At 36.0% G+C, this 20,916-nt stretch overlaps 1 protein-coding gene across 2 annotated transcripts in view; it reads right to left on the bottom strand.

Moving 5' to 3' along the window:
* Nucleotides 1-2,504: 2,504 nt before the first annotated feature.
* The window catches only part of CTNNA3 (catenin alpha 3), a 1,573,809-nt gene continuing 1,555,397 nt past the window's right edge, over nucleotides 2,505-20,916 (bottom strand). For both annotated transcript variants that reach the window (XM_081824173.1, XM_081824174.1), the window contains one exon: nucleotides 2,505-11,228. In XM_081824173.1, the coding sequence (XP_081680299.1) occupies nucleotides 10,941-11,228 (288 nt within the window). In that variant the 3' untranslated portion in view covers nucleotides 2,505-10,940. The remainder of the gene's footprint in view (nucleotides 11,229-20,916) is intronic.

Below are 20,916 nucleotides of genomic sequence, written 5' to 3'. Positions count from 1 at the left end.
TGACATTGAGATCCTCTGTGATTGAACCCACTCTCATCTTTCTGAGCTCCATCCTACTGTGGCCATTCAGTTCACTTCATTTTAGCTAGTTGATCCCCACACATGACATGCTCATTCCTACCTTTGTGACTTGGCTCATGCCTGTCTCCCTGGAACATTATCTTTCTCCAACCTGATAAACCCTGCTCTTCTATTAAGACCTCTACAAAGTCCACCCCACCGCCACCACTTGAATCCTGAAACTTGCATGCTTTCCTGTGCTTAATGTGGGATTGCCAAGAGCTACAATTTTGTTTCCTTTCCTCTGCTATTTACTTTAATTAGCCTGATGATCCCAAATCTTGATTCCAAAACATTCATGCTTTTTTCTATCACTGATAAAACTTTTGCATATAACAGTTCCTCAAGAAATATTTTTGGCTGTTTAATAAACAAATGAGTGAAAACTATCCATTGCTTTTTCTCATCAGTGGCTTTCCTTTATCTAAGGCAGCGGTGGTGGTTTTGGAAGAGTGGCCAGGAGGATCAGGAGTTTTCAAATCCTGTCCCTGACACTCATTACTGTCTCTGTAAACAGATATTGAGAATTAACAAACTCTCAGAATTTCAGATTAGATAGTTCAGAGAGGATCTGAATCACAGATGTGTAGATTTCTGCATTCATTCATTTGAAATAAACCCATTCATGAATTTGCTCATTTCTTCTAAAAATATCAGTTGAGCTATTCCTATGTCAATCACTGTGCCAGGGTCAGAGATACAAAACTGAGCATGGTATGTTCATTGCTCCAAAGATTTTAGAGAATAATAGACCTAAGGAACTCAAACATTTTTCTGATACAGCATTAGGGTTTTGAAATTTAGTACTCAGAGCAATAAGCCTCAGAGCGACTAGGGTCACAATGGATTATTAGCTCAGTGGATGGGGGATGCTATGAGTATTTAATGGAAGGATGGAGATGTTCCAGAACCCAGCTGTGGATCCCCAGTACTATCACTGAGGCTTCCTCTGAAGCCGAATAAAACGACAACAAGGATACTTTTCTCGTTCTCTGCCCACACCTGCTTCGAATCCATGCCTGCAGAGGGCACACCAACAAATGAGGATTTTAAGTCTGCATTCAGGAGGACAGCCCACTTTTGTCCCTTGGAATTTGTCTTTTCTGTTGTTATAAGGATGACCTATAGACTTCACCTGTACACCCAACATCCGTCACCAACAAATAGAGGGAATTATGAGCAGACAGGAAAGATAGCAGGAGAGAAGGGGTTCCATCCACTTCTCTGGAGCTGAGAGTAGCAGATCAGGCCTTCAGACTCTAATGGGATCCACAGGGACAAAGGGCAATTTGGTATAAATCCGGGTGTGATCTACTCTACCCAGACTCCTCCGCTTGCCATCTCCCTTGGGTTTGACACTCGCCATTGCCTCCACGAGAATGCCTTTCCCTGAGCCTATACCTCTAGGAACCTCTCCTCCTCTCCCAAAACAAGGGATTCAGACAGGCTAGGATGACAGCGTTCCTTGACAATGAAGGACAACAGTAGCTTTTCCTTCACAAGCCACAGGATGACTGGAAGTTAAATCTCTGAGTTACTGCTCCTGGATGAAATGTTTAATGATGTTGCCCAGGAAACGTCAGGACATCAGCTCAGCCTCTGGGCAGGTACAGACTCTTCTTGCCAAGAGTGCTTTTAGTTCCACTGCCAACCCCAGAGCGAGCATGACGAACAGATCGAAGTGGAGAGAATGCTGCTGTCATAGCAAATATGGGCTCCTGGGGCCCAGGAGGGACTGACCTAGAAAGGCAACCTCATGCTGGCATTCTCTTTAAATGCAGCCAGCGTCTAGCATAACTGAATGAGGGGAACTAAGTGATAGCAGACTGCATTTTGACAAAGCACAGAAATAGACTGAGACTTAGCAATAAGCATTCCGAAGTAGTAGGGCCCTGAGGGAAGGAAATGATGTCTCCGAACAGGCAACAACAGTGTGCAAGTCCTGGAAGAGTATCCAGAGACTCTCCCTGTAGGATTCAAACTGAAAATGGATTAGCACCAGCATAGAAATGAGGAAGCCGAGATGGATGTGCAGAAACTACCAATATTCAGATGCAGAGACATTGGTAGAGCCAATGGTATTCTCTGCTGACTAGGGAGGATGTGTTCTGGCAGTCTCAGAAAAATTATTGGTCATTTTCATAAAATTCTAAGCTAGAGAACAATTCTTCATCTACATAGACATGACTATTAAGGTCAAAAACCAAATGTCTGTGTTCAGCAAAAGAAGCCCATTTAAACCAAGAACTTAATTCTATCAGATAAGATGCATGTTACTTGTGCATATGCAGTACTTTGTAAAAGTACCCCCCCCCCGAAACTGTAACATGTATAACTGAAAGAGAGTGGGAACGGAGGTGATACCAAGAAGCACATGGTTAGATGACTCAGCAATTCATTAATCCTTTTTTGCCCCATCTAAGACACATACCAACAAAGATTAATGCCAAATGCATAACAAATTTTTATTGCTTTAACAAACATGGCTTAATTATCCGTTGAGTATATTATTAATAAACTACAGAGTGACATGAGTTGAAAGTAAAATACCATTTCAAATAATGCTACATAACTTCGAAACAAACCCAATGTTATGTATGTGAAATTATTCAATTGAGAAGAAAATGAAAGAAAAATTTCATTGATTCATTGAAGACAAAAGGTATGCAGAATCTCAAACAAGGAGTATTTGGGCTTCTATGTCAATGTCATAAGGATATTACATAGCTTTTTCTATTCTTGGATAAATAATTCATTTGTATTGATTGGTGAAATTGACTTTTAGGATAAATATGGATCTGAAAGATCCACATGTGCTTTTGCCAAAGCTTATCTATATCTAAAGCATAAAACTGCTTCAAATTGGCCATTACTATAGTGGTTCATTCAACCCCACTCTGCCTTCTGAATAAGATGTATAAGCAAGATGGTTTGAAACACCTCAAATGCTGGTAAACTTAAGCTCTCAAGATGTTGCTGCAATAAGCATGACTATTATTTTTGCTTACTTTTATTTCACTTCAGATTATCTTAGTCTAAATCTGCCCTTCATCTTGAATTATAATGTGCATATTACCTTCAGAGATGTCACTAATTTTAAATTGCCGAAGTTGCTGCTTATAAAAGTATATAAGGTAAAGTAAGAGATTTTATTTATTTATTTATTTTTGTCCAGGTCATGTTCAAACTAAAACATAATCAAAATGGAAGGCAGGGGTACCTGGAGATCTTTCGTGAAATTTTAATTCATATTTAATCACCAACTTCCCCAAGAAAATTTTAAGTCCCAACTATTAGGTACTAAATTGGGCATAACATATGTCTACTTCTGTTTTCAGGACTTGTTAGTCACAGCTATGGAGAAAAAATCATTATGCTCTCATTTATATCCAATGACATTTTCTTTGGAGGCACTGTACCACACAAGGAAAAATTTCAGAACTAGTAAGAAGCACAGCTTAACCCTGCAAGACAGTTGGTAAAATTCTCATATTTATATCCCCATGGACACATTGTATACCAACACAGAAAAACACAGATAAGCCTAAGATTTGGCAAGCAATGGAACACTATCTCTAACAGTATTTTTAAAATCAATTTTATGTTTAAAACCTCAGGAGAAGGAAAGTTCTGTTTAACTGAGAGCGTGGACTAACATCTCAGACTTGCCTTTTTGCTCTATTGGTAAACACTCCAAATTTGATGTTAGAAGCCTAGGTTAAGAGAACCTGTTTGTCTAGGCTAGACTCCTGGTGAATACCGCAGAGAGGTTCAGATAATTCACAAAATCACACACTGACTGATGGGACTGATGAGGGTTGGCTTGGCACTGTGTAATACATGGCTGTCTGAATTGAAAAAAGAGTTATCTGTAGTCTGTATTATTAACTGCTGTTTCCAAAAAATACAGGTAAAACTAAGAAGGAAAAATACCAAATTAAAAATAGTGTTTGGTTCTGGGGAAGAGAAATTGGAATGGAACTTGGGTAGGGGTCAAATGATACTTCAGCTTTATTGCAATGTTTTATTTCTTTGATGTAAAACAATAAATTTCACTCAAGTATTAAAAAAAAGAGTTAGCTGTAGTCTTTGAATTATTGATGTAATTATTGAAAGGGGGCTTTCAATAATTTCTATGTTTGCTGCTTGTAAAAGTACATAAGGTAAAGTAAGAGATTTTATTTATTTGTTTAAAGAGATGCTACATCCTTTCAAGATCAAATAACCAGAACTAAAAATAATCGTTCTTCTTGAAAATGCAAAGGAAAGAAAACTTCAGGACTAGAAAATATCTCAATTGAAAGGAAAACATGGGGACTGCTCTGCTACTACCATTTAAGTGGCTCTTGTAAATATCCTCCATTGAAGAGAATGTTAGAGATGATTGTTAGAAATCTGAGCCTTTTTCAAAGAGATATTCCTTCCCAAGAGTTTCTTTTTCTTACAGTTGGGAACAAGGAACTGCCAGGAACCCAATAGTGAAGACCCCAAATAAACACATGCTCAGTTTGAAGAAATACATATGGCTCCACTTTAATAAAAATCATAAAGTCACTTAACTCCCAACAGCAACATGGGCAAGAAGAAGAGTCAAGTCTTCAGTTGGCTGTAGGAAGAAGGACCACATAGAGTTAAAGGACTAAATTTACCTGCAGACCGGGCACATACATACCATATACATTTGTGACCTCCATAAAGAAGGAAACATACATTTTCTATAGTTTGGGTCAGTTTGGAATACAAAGAACCTTTATCTTATTTCAATAATCCTTGGCCAATGATCCCCTGGGATCCATAACTTTAAACACACAGGCACACAATAGCAGTGAAATAGGAAAGAAATGGTGCCAACAAATGTTTTTCAACAGTCAATGCTGAAGATGGGTTAAAACAGGCATTTGCATTGAAGATGTCTCCTCTATAACAGTAAAAGTCATTTGTCAAGGGTTTTCATCCTATTTCAGATCACATATGAAATATTCATTCCTCATATCTCTGATACTCTAATTCAGATTATTAGAGGTAAGAATATGCACCTAATTACTTATGTTTCTGCCTTTTATCTGCTTTAAATGGTATCATTATAGATTGATAATAATTTTTGTTAAAGTTTCCATCTTTTTGTTCTTACATAAGAAGCAGCCAACCCTTGAAATGTGTATTTCATTTTAAACTGAAAAATCCAATTCCTTTTTTCAGGAAGTCTAGTTGGCATAATGGCTAAAGTTTAGACTCTAGAGTGCAAAAAAAGAAATTTTAAAGCCAATGAATTTTTGAGCAAGATTCTTACCCTCTTTTAGCCTCAGTTTCCTTGTCTATGGAATGAATGTAGGTAACAATGTTTATCCCATAGGATTATTAAGAGAATTAAATAAGGTAATAGCATTTAACACAGAGTTGGCACATGGGGTAAAGACCACTGTTTGTTTTGTTGCCTGGTGTATTCTAAGAACCTAGAACAGTGCCTGGAAGGTCATAGTTGCTCAACAAATATTTGTTAAATACATTGTGTGATTATCCTAAGGAGCTCTGACATTGGGAAGAATTTCACCCATCAGCAGTCTAGAATTTCCATTTCTCATCTTGAAAACAGTATCATTAAATCATCCCCAAAAGTTATGTAGTTCATCCTCCTGCCTCTGACATGACTTCACCCAAACCAGCAAAGACAAGCACTCTATTCTATCCTTAAAATATTCCTCAGGAAGATGCTGCCTAATCTTCATAGAACCAAAAGCTCTTCCTCCCTTTGGCTATAAGTTATCTGCTTCTGCAATTACTTTTCTTATTCCCTCCCCTACCTCCGTCACTTTCTTACTCATGTCCCTTTAGAACTCTTCTGCGTATGTTGCTTTTCCTCTCCAACTTGTCAAACTCATTTTGAACAGCAGTCCTTGTGATTTGTTCCCATAAAACCAATGAGGAGTTTTAGATGCAATAAGCCAGCCTGCAGCCATGAAACATCTCATCCTAGGATCTACCGAGAGGCCAGCCCTACAAACCAGCTATTGCCATAGACAGGATTCTGGTAAGGTTGGGTTCCATTTGGAAATGGTTCTCTCAAATAGTATTAATTATCTTCTTTTGAAGTGTTCATGAATAGATCCTATCTATGCTGGTAGGGAGAAAGATTCACATGTAAAATGATGACTGTAGTAGACTATTGTTTCTTTTGCTTTAAAAAAAAAAAAACTCTCATTCATGTGAATTGGTTAAAATGGCAAAAAAAAAAAAAGTATTTAAAACTTTAATTCTCTTCTTTTCTCTCTTGTAGATATCTAGGTTAGTGTTACAGCCTTGATTAAGACATCTTAAGTTACATACACCTGGTTTTAATAATGTCCATACTTTCTTTCCTAATAGACCCAAGGGGCCAAAATGAAAACTTTATATGTAGATGCTTCTGTCAGTAAGCCTGGCTTTTTTCTTTGGTAGTAACATGCAAAATACTAATACTAAAGATATCATAACAATATGGAAAGAGAGTTATGACAAAAAAAAATGCTATAGGGTTTTCATCTGAGTAAGTGTTGTTTCCTGATACGTGATATACAAATGAAAATGAAATAGAAATTTCTCAGGTTGCAGAAATTTTCCTAGTTTACTTGAATTTTTGAAATAATATGCAAGTTATAATCTTTTAACTGGATGACCCTAAACTTTCTGAGCAAGTCAAACAGAAATATTTGTGACTATCCAAACAGAAAAAAATGGCTATTTGATTCCTAAATATGCAATAAGCAGGCTGTCTTGGTAAAAGACAGGCTGACAAAACAAAGTACAGATTTCATTCAACCTGATATTCTGGTGCCTACTTTGCTGACCTAGAGAATTACTTATGACGGTACTGCAACAGGATAGCAATTCTGCAATGAATTCACTGGAGAATGGTAAATATCACCAGGAAAAGTCTCAGATCTTATTCCACTCATTCTGCCACTCTACAGAAATCTGTATCCATGGGAACCTCAATCCCTATCACGAAGCGTGCACTTGATACCAAAAAGGGTAAGAATGTTTTCTGGAATAGAAAAAAGGGGTGGGTGGGCAAGAAATAATGCTGCTGGGAATTAAAATTATGATTTTAATGCTATAGAATATATTATTCAATTTCTTTGTGGGGGTAGCCTACAGAGATGAGAGATGGGAGAGGGATATTTTTGGTGCATGGACCAAGAGGAAAGTACATTAACTGGGAATAATTGGGATGAGCAGCCCTGACTGCATCTATCTGGGAGAGAACTGTCAGCAGTTAATAGGAGGATCCTTAGCCCAGGGATGGGTGATGAAAAGACCACCTTGAAAGTGAAGGGGTAGAAAGCCACTGAAAATATTCTCTGGTGTCAGGCATTAGTTTTTTCCGCCACTCATTATTGAGTGTGAGGAGCACTAATTATTGGGTCTGAGGCTCAAATTGGGCATTTATCTCCATGTTCATAATTTTATCTTGCTGTAGTATGACTTGAAAACTGACCTCCTTTGAAGCTGGTAAGGATGCCAAAATGCCAGACTGAAAAAGTGAGCCTTTCTGTGTAACTATGGAGTCCTTAATTCTTACACAGGAGGCATTTGATGGGGGACATATGTTATACGGATATTGATAAATTAAGAGATTTGCAAAGGCCAGAGGGCATAATTAAGGATATTATATTTTCTAATATTCATTATTTTCACTTATGTCCTAAGACAAACAGAAAGGGGATCATTAACAAATTACCTTAGAAATTTAGGGTTTGAATTCTTTTCCTGACTCATTCATTGAGTTGTACCCAGAAACTCCATTAGGAACAAATATTTTAATCCAATGATTTCCACTTGTGATAAAGAAAAGGGAGATATTCATATTTCTCATTCTTCTTGTTTGATAAAAACCTTCCAGTTTTTCTAAATAAAACAATCTTTACTGGATTATGATTTCATGGATATTTTTTTAAGTTATCATTCTGATTCCAGTCTGTTGTTTGACTGTGATGCTGGTGACTAAGAGTGGAACTATCCTTGTAGGTGGTATAAACCTTCTCCTCCCTCTCAAGGACTTTTTTCTTACATAAATTAACATAAATTGATTTCACTAAAAAAAAAAAGCGAATCTTGATTAGCAGGTGAAAGCAAATATATCATCAGAAGAAGCACCAAACTCTGTGATAATGGTTTTAAAAGGTGCACGAATGGGCCACCAAACTGTCACTTCATTTAGAAATTTCTGCCATTCCCCCACAGAAGAAGGACTTAAATGTAAATATATATAGTACATTCATATTTCCTGATAAGGTTCATTTAACTATGCTTTATAGCACAAACATTTGTTAATATATTTGCTGCTAGTTTTTCTCGTGTATAAGCCCTTATTAGTGGATTTGAATCAAACTAAGTCTCAAAATGCTGCCCACTGCGGGAATTCACTCAGGTGGACAGATATCATTCTCAGCTCTATGCATCTTGTTCTTATTGCATCTTTGATTACTACAGTGGACTTTACTCCTGGGACATTCTCCAAGTTGTATCAAGTTGTATTTTTAATTAAGTTTTGTTTACTTACAGTTATTTGCTTTGAGCTACACTGGAAATCTACCTACTTTGAAGAAGAGGCCTTGTTCATAGCTCATTTTGGGTAAAGGGTCATTTTTTTAAGATATAGAGGTTATTTGGTAATTGTATAATTTCAAGGTATTTCTGTTCTTTTGGCATCAGTCCTGCATTCTAAACTCCAACCTGTGGAAAGCTAACATAGGATTAAACAGACATTAGTTTTGCTAAATGACACTTAACAATTCTTGAGCTTGTGGCTTTAGGAACGAAGATACACAGCTAGTAGTTTAGTGATATTTTTAAAATCTATTTTCTCAACTAAATTATAAATTCACACTTCTATCTGAGCAAAGTATGGTCATAGATGTCACTCTTATAATATACCCTTGGAAGAAAATGATAGTAGCTTTTCAAAAAAAGGAACTCCCTTTTTTGTTTTTTATTACCTAGATAGTTCTGGAAAATAGAAATATCTGGATTCCCTAATTCCTTTCTGCACTGTTTTCTCTTTTGGGGAGTGGACTCTGTCCTGAATAATTATTGTGGGCCAGAGCTGAGTGCAAGGCAGGGAGGACCTATGACTTTCACCCTCTAGGAAGTTGATATGCTGAGCCAAGGCAACTCAGCATTTTGGAAGAATAAAATAATTCATTACAATAAAAAGTTAGCACTTTCCACATAATTGATAATGATCTATTAAATAAATCCTTTCCCCATACCATTTGCTCAAAGTACCATACATATACTCTCAACTTTATGCATTCTTATGTTTCACATTCTTTTTTTTTTTTTTTTAAAGATTTTATTTATTTATTTGAGACAGAGAGAATGAGAGAGAGAGAGCACCTGAGAGGGGGAAGGGTCAGAGGCAGAAGCAGGCTCCCTGCCGAGCAGGGAGCCCGATGCGGGACTCGATCCAGGGACTCCAGGATCATGACCTGAGCCGAAGGCAGTCGCTTAACCAACTGAGCCACCCAGGCGCCCTGTTTCACACATTCTTTTACCCAAACTGGTCCTCCTGGTATCAACTGATGTTGCATGTCTGAATTTTACTTATCAGACTAAGATGACATAGTTGTTGAGACAACTCATTTACGGCAATGTCGTATGAAGTGAAGTTACAATTATAGTATAATTTTGATAAAGTAGACTAGGGAATGAATGTTTGTAATCTTGTGAATGGGAGCTCTATGTCTGAGAAAAAATGAAACTTAACTCCTCCAAAGAGGGAAAGGTGGGGCAGGGAGAGCGAGATCGGGAGAGAGCAGGGGACGGGCAATGCACCAGACCCTAAGACTATTATAAAATCCTTCATGAACTTAACTAAGGATGAGTGCAGTGACTGGTTATAAAATGACCTCAGTGATTTTTATTTTAAATAATATTATTAAAATCACTCCAGCTTAATTGCCATTAACTCTACTTCTTAGTTCAATGATACATTTCATGCAGTTATATTTTACGCAACACCAAAAGGTTTTTCAAACTGGCCTTTTCTTTTTAATTACAATTGCAAGCTAATACAAATGGATTTTTAGAGTCATGCAGAACTCTTTCTACTTCTGTCATAATAACTCACTCAGGAATATAGTTATGTGTTCCATTTCCCCAATGGGTCATCACTTTTCCTCCATATATGTATTCTGATGGATCTGTTTAAACCTAACCTTCAATGTGCAGAACTGCTGACTACTATGGAAACTTAAGAGGTACATTTGTGGCATCAAAACTCACTGTAATCTTTATAATGTTAAAAAAATGTTTCATTAATAATAAAGGCTGAACTTGACTGTTGAGCTTGGTTAGTTTCTGATGTTAGCCTAATCAATTGACAATAGATACAGATATCTAGATAGTGAAAAAAAAATTCAATCTCTAGATAAGAGAACCATACATGTCTGTCAGGTTAGGTCAGGTAAAGAAAATATAGAGATTAATGGGAAAATATGAAGTCTTTTGCTTTCATTGAAAACGAAGTCAAGAGCTCATGTCAATGTTTTAGTTCAAAATGATGAGGTGAGTGTATTTGAGCTTTTACAGATGAACAGGACTCACTTGAGTCTCCAATGTTCATTTGGTAATGAATGTAAGATATTGTCTGTGATAGGAAAGGCTGGGTGACATCTAAAAGGTTCATTCATTCAACAAGCATGTATTGCATACTTATTAGGTGCTGGCCAGAAAAAGATGGCAATGACATGATCCCAAATACATATTGCCTCCAATATTTTATGTTATTTGTGTGTTAAATTCTAAAAGTTAGTGAACTTACAGAATTAATTAAGTGTAAAATTAAAGCACTGTGTTTCACCAGGACTTTGTAATATAAGCACTAGAGTAGAATAGTGGGTTCAGTAGACATGCCTTCCTCTAAATTCACTCATGACTTGCACTGGGTGGATTTTTTTCTTTGCTGAGCCTCGTCTGACAGCTGCACAAGTTTCCTCTGGCTTCTCTCTTTTAATCAAGGGCTTTTTTGCAGGAGCCTTCATTCTCCACATCACAACTGGGTGCCGGGGCCCAGAAGGACTCTGAATTCGGATGATCTTGGTTGAGGCAATGTAAGACATTTTCACTGTTTGCACCACAGCATTCATTAAATTTTTGGCTGCTTGGATCAGGGAGGTGACGCTGTCCAACTGTAGGAGGAAAAAAAGAGCTATTATTCAAGAATGCAATCAGAAATTTAAAGAGATTTAATGTTACAGAAACTGAAATGTGCCACTCTGTTTTCACCCCAGAAATGAGTTAATCCCCATTTTATGTATCTATGTAAATTATCTACATTAATCCATCCACCTAAATTTATCATTTATCTATTTATTTGATGCATAAATATATTCATGTTCTATCTTCTGAGATGATATTTTTAAAAGATTAATTTCCATCTCTTGGTTTTCAGTGAAATGGATTCTATAACTTCTATATACTATTATAAGGTCCAGGTCCAGATGGTCGCTGCTTTCTTTGTAATGAATCTCCCCCATTTCCAGGGATAATTCTGAGCATTTTCTATAAAAGATGACTGTCCACAATAAAAGCAATTGTATGTGTAAGTTACTTTATAAGAACAGCAACTAAAAATTCTTCCTTTTAGGGAATTTATAGTTTCAGATAAATATGATACACACATACAGCACATACAGGTGTACATATGCATGTATACCATTCACTTTCATGAACATTTCCCAAAGAAGTCCACCTAAAAGTGTCTCTTTTTTTAAACACAGAACTTTTAAACCTATCATGCAGTATATTAAAGTAGATAAAGCCAAGTCTTTTCAGTCAAATAAGGTTGGGTTTAAATTCCAGGTCTGCCTTAGAACTTGGGCAAATCATTTAATCATTTTCATCCTAGTTTCTTAAAATATTTGATAGAAAAAAATACTTATTAAAGTTAAATAATATGTGTCAAGGACCTAGTACAGGGATTGCCAAATAGCTGATTGCTATTAAATACATTTCCTTTGTGTCTTATGAAGACTGACAAAATCGTCTAATTATAAAGATGCACTAATGAAAGTACTAAAACAAACGTTTTCCCACATGATTTTGTTTTTAATTGTTGTCTTCTGGATTGTTCACAAAAATAATCTCAGGGAGAAATGGAGTGATATTGCTCGAGTTTTGCAAAACACCTTAGAGCTAAACTGAGTTGGTTCATTTTTATACAACTAATGCTTCTTCCATTATTTTAGTTTGGCAGATTGTCATCCCCAGCCAACTCACACAGGGAGATGTGCCTCCACTGTCACTTCTCTGTGATGTGCGCTGTCAGGGCTGAGGCTCAAACACTGGCTCTGTGGTTGCTAAAATCCATCAGCAGCTGCATGGCCTGAGTACTCTACCTTTGCAGCTCAAGCAGTCTCATCTCACATACAGAATAAATGAACGAAGGAAAGTAGTAAGCTGAGGTTATGTGTCTGGGGCAGCGGTAATTTAATTAGCTCCATTATATGCCAAGCCTGAAATCCTTGAAAAGGTAACACCAAAAAGTATGTAAATTGAAAGGCAGTAGTACTTGGCAACTACACATCTTTAAGTCGTTTTACTTATTGAAGCCAGAAATGTAAAATCTGCACATGTGGCAGGAATGACAAATGCTCTGCAAACATTAAACAGGATTTCATGAAGCACCGCCACGTATTTCAGAGGACACTTAGAGCTTCTGAAACTGTACACAACTTTAAAGAAAAAACACTAGACTTTGAATAGAATAATGCACTTCATTATTAGTGTTCCTCTATGGACAGATTAGAGGCTGAAATCTGTCCTTTAATAATTAGCAATTTTTATTCAAAACCTCTGGGAGCTGGTTAGATTCTGAAAGTAGTTCCCAATCTCACCACAGGGAGAAGAAAATTTTTCTAAATGATGAACTAACATGAATAGTATTGAGGATCCTTGGTAGTTTTCTCTCTCAAACATGAAAATATCTGGTTTACTCCAACGGCCCTGTGCTACCATAAAGTCTTTCATGGAAGAACATTCTAGAGACCCGCTATCATTCAGGATTTCACCAGTGGCTTTGGCTTTCCTACCCTCTTGTTCTTTCACATGCATGTCTCCTCCTTTTGACTTTGTAATCTTATCATGTATAGACTGCATTTTATTTCATTTCCTTTTGATTTTTCCATACAAGTGGTATATAGAAATCAGTAGCCCAGAGAGGATGTTTAAGTTCAATCCATGCCTTAAAATGTGGATACTGGCTTGTCTTCTTTCTTCATTGAATCAGCAAAGCCCTGTCTGTGCCATTGTGATCTCTTATGCTGGCCTCTGACAAAGCCTTTTATTTTAAAATTCTAAATGGCTATAGTAAAACTTCTCCTCTGGGTGACTCAGAAAAACCATAGGACAAATTATCCCCCTAGGAGAACGTGAACACTAGTTTTGCAGACAGATTAGGACAATTGCTAAAAGAATTCTGTCATTTCATGACAAAAACTTGTCAGGCATTCTATAAGGATCTTTGAAATCTAAGAGCTATGTCTGCTAAGATGTATCGCTCTGCTATTAGCCAAATCACTGGTCACACAAGCAAGGTGCACAGACAAGTCTAACAAATGGTAGGAAATTTTGTTTGAGGTCCAAGCAGTGGCTCAAGCCTACTCATAGAGAGTAACTGCACAATTTCCTGTCTGCAAAAAATTTTTATAATCTTCTTATCGAGGTCCACTTTGATGATAAATCTTTCAAGGGAAGTATTCAATAAAACCTTCTTTGTGAAAACAAAGGTAAATTTGAGCTGGACAATGCATCACTTTGGGATCTCTGTGTTCAACTTATTGAACAAAGTTTTCTGAATTTCACAAATGCACCTGTGCAAGACAAGAATGTTAATATACTCTAAAGGCTCAGTACAGTAAACCAATCAGACTTATAAAACCCTGGTCCAAAGATTCTCATACCATGATGAATCACTTTCATTAACAGAACATTCTTCTAGGCAAATGCAACTTGAAATGTTTACCATAGAAGGAGCTACTTTCCCTAACATCTGGTAACATTCCTCTATGATCTAGATGAAGCGTTCTTGATCAAAGTATCAACAAAGAACAAAAATAGTTTCTAAGACCTCAAACCTCCTAAGGTCATATGTAAATATGTGCATTCAAGCTTTCTAACCCCCCTTTCCATAATAGGGGACAAGGTTTTACATAACTCTTAAAGAGCATTTTGATCTAAAGGAAAGGGCTCTGATTAATTGGAAATCTGTTCTCTTACCACAGTAAAAGGGAAGACAGCCACCCTTCCTATGCTGGTGATTTGTCCTTATTCTTACAACTCTGGTGTGGCTTTAAAATAACTGTGCTTGTTGGTCCACTAATGTTACAGTAAGTTTCTCAATATTGTCTATGTCCAAACATAAATTAGTAAGTTCTGCCACATTTTTTTAAGATCTAAATAAATATAAAGAGATTATGTTTAGTAAATTAGCCCTTACCCTAAATGTAAGATGTATTTTGCAAACAATCCAAATTATGACCATCTAAATAGAGTCGATATTATCATTTTATAGGAATCTTAGTTTATTTTATTTTAGTGTCTCTGCTGTGCTTTGTGATATGTATTCTGTGATTTCAAGCTACAGTACAAATTTGTCCAGTTCTAAAAATGTTTTCAGATAAAAAGTTTGGTCCTACTTAGAGATATGTCTATAATGCTTTGCTATGGAAAAGGAGTAGTTCAACAGCAATAAAGATATTTTCTTTTTCCTCATAAAATGCCAACTTTTTGTCCACGTGACTACTATACACAGAACGTCTGGATCTTTCTACAAAAACCAATGTTAAATACCTGTGATGTAAATCCTCCACAACTACAACAAGGTGGAACCCCTGCTGGTAAACCCTTGTCAAAATCCTATTGTGATATTGATAGCCAAGAGTAATAAAAAGATAAGGTAGTTATTCCTTCTTCTAATTTTCTAAGTTTCTCGTCTACGTTATGTCAGGACACTAGAATGTCTTCACTAGAATGTCTTGTACTAGACTATTCTAACTCCCCATATTCAGAATACAAAACCTTTATCAGATACGCGTTTTATATGAGGAGCTCAGAAAGTGAACCTCACTCCCATTGATGTGGATCTCATCCCCTTGCACCTGGGCCATCAGTTGGGGAAAGCATAGCTTCCCAACCCCTGTGAGAACTGCCATGCAAGCTATTGCTACTGGGACTCCTGTGGAGAGAAAAGCCTGATGTTGCCTGAAAAGATGTATTTCCTTTCCTAAAACCTTCCTGGTAAACTGGTGCCAAGTGTAGACTATGCAATTCTTGTGAGTCTCAATGTTTACCTAAGCTTAAAGACCTCTGGTGGATGTTGCACCTGCACAACACAATACTTGAAAGGCAAATGTGTGGAGTTTGGCTCCAATTATAATAACAGCTTATAACAATTGTTAATATCTATTGTGTGCTTCCTGTATGTTGGCCCTGTTCTAAGTAGTTGACATATATTCACTCACAGCAACCCTATGCGGTAAGTACTACTATTATCTCCATTTTATAGATGAGGAAACAAAGGAACTGGAAGGCTTGGTCACTTGCTCAAGGCAATACAGCTGCTAAATGGTACAGCTGGAATCTGAGCCAAGGCAGTCTCGTTCAAATACCTGGTGCTCTTATCCATCATACACCCTGTCTTTCAGTAATATGTCACTTCCAATGTGTGTTTATTTTCAGGTATGAATAGTTGGAGAATTTGCACTAACATTAATATAATGTCTAAAATTTAAGAATTGACTAATAACTGATTTGGGGAAAGTTATAGAACTTTTGTAATGTCTACTGGTACTAAGAAAAATGAAGCTACCCTACTAGCCAAGGCATTCTATTAGGATAGTGATTTGATAATGTTTATATTCCATCATTTTCTAGGAAGAGCTTTTTTTTTTTTTGAAATAGCAAATAGAAATACTCAGTCATCCTTATAATCTCCAAACAACTTAAAAACTTTTAGATTAATACTATTTTATAACAAAAGATTTTTAAATTTTAAAATGTGGGTCTCAATAAGATAACAAAAAAACATAAACAAACCATATTATAGATTCTAGGACATAGAACTTCATAACATCATTTCATCTTTAAAATGTGTCACAGTGTAAATATAAACCAAATTTTCTCTGATTCGTGAATAAAATTAATTTATTTGCCTTGGCTTGCAGTAGAAACTAGGATTGGAAGAGAACTGATACAGCTCAAAACCCAAAAAACAAATAATCTAATTAAAAAATGGCCAGAAGACATGAACAGACATTTCTCCAAAGAATACATCCAGATGGCCAACAAACACATGAAAAGATGCACATCACTCATCAACAGGGCAATCAAAATTATAATGAGATACCACCTCACACTTGTCAGAATGGCTAAAATCAACAACATAAGAAACAACAAGCATTGGTGAGGATGTGGAGAAAAAGGAACACTTTTACATTGGTGGGAATGCCAACTTGTGCAGCCACTGTGGAAAACAGTATGGAGTTTCCTCAAAAAATTAAAAATAAAACTACCCTACAATCTAGGAATAGCACTACTGGGTAATTACCCCCAACATACAAAAATACCAATTCAAAGGGATACATGCACCCCATGTTTATTGTAGCTTTATTTACAATATACATATTTATATGGAAGCAGCCCAAATGTCCATTGTTGAGAGATGAATGGATAATGAAGATGTGGTGTGTGTATATATATGTGTATATATATGTATGTATATATATATATAAGGTAGTATATATATATACACACACATACACATACATATATAAATATATATACATATATACACACATGCATATGCATATATAAATACATATATATAATGGAATATTATTCAGCCATAAAAAGGAATGAAGTCTTGCCATTTGCAACAACATAGATGGAGCTAGAGAGTATAATGCTGGGTGAAATAAGTCAGTGTGAAAAGAAATATACCACATGATTTCACTCATGTGTGGAATTTAAGAAACAAAACAAATAAGCAAAGGAAAAATGAGAGAGAGAAAGACCAACTAAGAAACAGACTCTTAACTATAGACAACAAGCTGATGGTTACCAGAGGAGAGGCAGGTGGGGGATGTGGGAAATAGGGGATGAGGATTAAAGAATACACTTATCATGATTTTTTAAAAAATGATAAAAAAGAAGAAGAAAGAAAGAAATCAGGATTTGGTCCCCAAGCCCTGCAGGTGCTATTTAACCCTTACTTAGTTTTAAAGTTCTCAGTTAAATTATTTAGAAATAAATTAACATAGGTAATGTGAAAGGGCATTATGTCTGGGTGTTGGTAGACAACAACAGCATAATATTTCTTAAAAAACTGACAAATTTTTACAGCCTTTCTAATTTATAGGCATCATTTTCATTTCTAGATTGACCTAACAGTGGTAGCTGTACACCATTGGAAATGCTTAAATATATATTTGTCAGCAAAAATCCATCATCTAATTCAATATGTTTTTATTATCCATCCTGAACCTCTCTTGAGGAGCTAATTTTATCCCAATACTTGCTTAACATATTCTTTTGTTTCTGAACAGATTTTTAGAAGAATGGCCTGTATTGAAACCATTTTTCTCTTTTCAGATGCATTCAAAAATGTTAAATAGCACGCTGGCTTAATGGGAAAATCAAATTAGGGACGTCGCTAAGGCTAGTCAAAATGGAGTTACATATCCAAATTGAAATTGTCAAGCTTATAATTAAATTGAGAAGGTGGCTCCACTTTAAATATGAAGAGTTATTTCAAAGGGCCACTGATAAAACTCACATAGTTAATTTGTCCTTTGCCAACTCTCCATTAGAACATGACAACAGAAAAGGACAATTTAAGTTGAAAGGGGGAAAATCAATGCATGGAATAACTAAGAAATTTAACACCACCGAGACAGCCAGACATGAAGTGAAATATGACATTTATCCATTTGTAATACTATCCTGTCAAAAAGCATTTTCAAAGCTAATTTTTTTTCTGAAGCACATATTCCAGGCCGAAAACATTTTGCATCATCTTGAAAGGAAATAATCACAAACATAACACCAGTTCAGGTGGCTACTCAGAATGCCTTTTAATTCTATTTGAAATGACCTGTTATAAAAACATGGTTGGTGATATCAATGAGCTCTCCTTAACTATCCTTTAACCATGTTGACTTAAAGACAAATGCTTAACTGAAGAACTAATTTTCTATAACCTTTACAGCCCGGGCACTAGTTACACAAATTCAGAAAAATTAGTATATTCTTTCCTAAGTAGAGCTCACAGGCAGGGGCAGGGTTTGGCATGCCTGTCTCAACATCCATGTTCCAACCTGTGCTTTCTCTTCTCTCCAACATCAGACAGAGCACTGAGGTCTGTCCTCTCCACAGGCATCTACCGTCCATATTCAATCTGACATTTTGTTGATGGCTATGTGACCTCTGGACTGAGAGCAAGGAAGCACCAGTATTGGCCCTAGATCCTACCCTCATCTCTTGCATGACCAAAGGCAAGGGGAAAGTAGGTTGTGTGAAATTAAAAATCCAAATGGTATCAGTTTCCCAATCCATGCAGGGACTTCCAGTCCACAGATCTTTTCACATTCCTGCTGTTTTTCAAATCTCTTTTGATCGTCTTCCTACCATTTTAACCCCTCTATTAGCAACAGTTAACATTTCTTAGTTCATTTGCCTCTGCTACAAACATCTAGTAGAAGAGAACTACCTCTGTCCCTAGCACTGATCCATTGGTGACTCTCTCCTACTTTTAGAGAATCCCTCCATTGGGCAAATGGGTTTCTAGTTAAATGGATGGACACCAGCCTGAAGCTGACAGACAATGCTGTGCTGTGTCTTCAGCCAGTATTGAACTCATTCCACCCAAACACTTGTTCAAACTTCTACTCTCATCAGAGCTCTAGCACTCTGTATTCTCACTTGTTCTGCAGAATATTTCACCTAAAATAAATATAAAACAAATAAGCAAGGAAACAAAATAGCAACAACAAATTAGAAACAAAAATAGAAGCAGCAAATGAACCTGCCCAAATCCAACCTATATTCTTAGCCATTTCCATTAAAATGAAAGCGTTATCTCTTTTTCCATCTATAACCAGTGCTGCTAACTGAGCTCTAGATTTTATTTCTCCCTGCCTTCTTGGGGACTGTGCACAATTAGTAATTCTTTTATACTACTGTATCTTTCTGGTATTCTTTTTATTGACATTTTCATGTAGTATTTAAATGTTCATAAAATCCTACCTTAAAACACAGCCAGACTTGTTAAAAGGTTTGCTATACTCCCTGACACTATTTTCCTCACTTCTCAAGCAATTTCTTATTTCTCATTTTCACATATATATTATTGATATAATGTATTATTAAATATATAATATATAAACTATATTATACATAATTAAACATATTGTGTGTAATGTGGGTTATATATTATATATGTAAATATATATAATATTGATATTGATCTATTAAATATGATATACTGTATAATTAATATATTATATATAACACAAATATATGTAAATATACTTAAGTGTAATATTCATATATTATCTAATATAACATGTATGTTAAATATTTAACATACATATTAAATAATTCAACATATAATCTTATGCATCTGGTTTCTTTCAATCAAATTTCATTTATGAAATCACCTAATTCTCATTCTGATATAACATCCCCAATGTAAAAAAATCATAGTTTATTTATCCATTCGACTGTTGATGGACTTTAAAGTAGTTTAGGGCTATTATGAATAGCAATTTATGAATATTCTGTTACATGTATTTTGGCTAACAAATACATGAAATTTTGTTGGGTATGTACCTGAGAGTGCAATTGCAAAGTCATAAAAATTCACATATTCAGTTTTATTGGATACTTCCACATAAAAAGTGAAAGTGATCCAGCAAATTTATACTTCCACCAGCAATATCTGATAGTTCCAATAGCTACATATCTTCACCGACGTTTTTTCCTCATATTTTTCACTTTAACCATTTTGGCAGGTTTACAGTTGAGATTTTAAGTGGCACTTCATTGATAACTAATGAAGCTGAATATATATTCTCTTTTGTTTGTATTAGCCTGCATCTAGAGACTGTGTGCACAATTCACTTAATTATTCTTATACATTTTTCTAGATTCTTTTGGATTTTCCTGTACACAAGCATGTCATCTATAAATAATGACAATTATATTTCTTCTTTTTTGTTTGTTTGGCCTTTTTTATATTTTGCATTATTACACTAGGTAGAACTACCAGTGTAGAAGTGGTGATACCAGGCATTTTTCATGCATCTTTGACCTCAGAGAGAATGTTTTTCATATTTTATCATTTATTCTTAGTTACCTCATGGATGAGGTGTTTATTATTTGTTTTAATTTTCTGGTAAGGGAGGATTTCTTAATTTTCTTTTTGTTATTGATTTCTAGCCTAAAATACTATTGTAATTGGAGAATAAACTCTGAATGGTTTCAAAAATTTGGTATTTGTTTAGGCTTTCTTTATGACCCAAAATATGGTTAAATTTGATATGTGTCGGGGGGGTGGAGCAAGATGGCGGAGGAGTAGGAGACCTGGATTTCGTCTCCTCTCAGGAATTCAGCTGGATAGAGATCAAACCATTCTGAACACCTACAAACTCAACAGGAGATCGAAGAAAAGAATAGCAACAACTCTCTGAACAGAAAAGCGACCACTTTCTGGAAGGTAGGACGTGCGGAGAAGTGAATCCGAGGCGATATTCGGGAGGATAGATGGCGGGGGAGGGGCCTCCGTCGGCCGCTTCTGGCAAGTGATAGAACCACGGAGCA

Source organism: Leptonychotes weddellii, chromosome 6, assembly GCF_054177405.1.
Source record: "Leptonychotes weddellii isolate Sample4059 chromosome 6, ASM5417740v2, whole genome shotgun sequence".
In the NCBI taxonomy this organism is placed as follows: Eukaryota; Metazoa; Chordata; class Mammalia; order Carnivora; family Phocidae; genus Leptonychotes; species Leptonychotes weddellii.
Note: the sequence above shows the minus strand (reverse complement) of the source record. Positions and strands in the feature narration are given on the sequence as shown.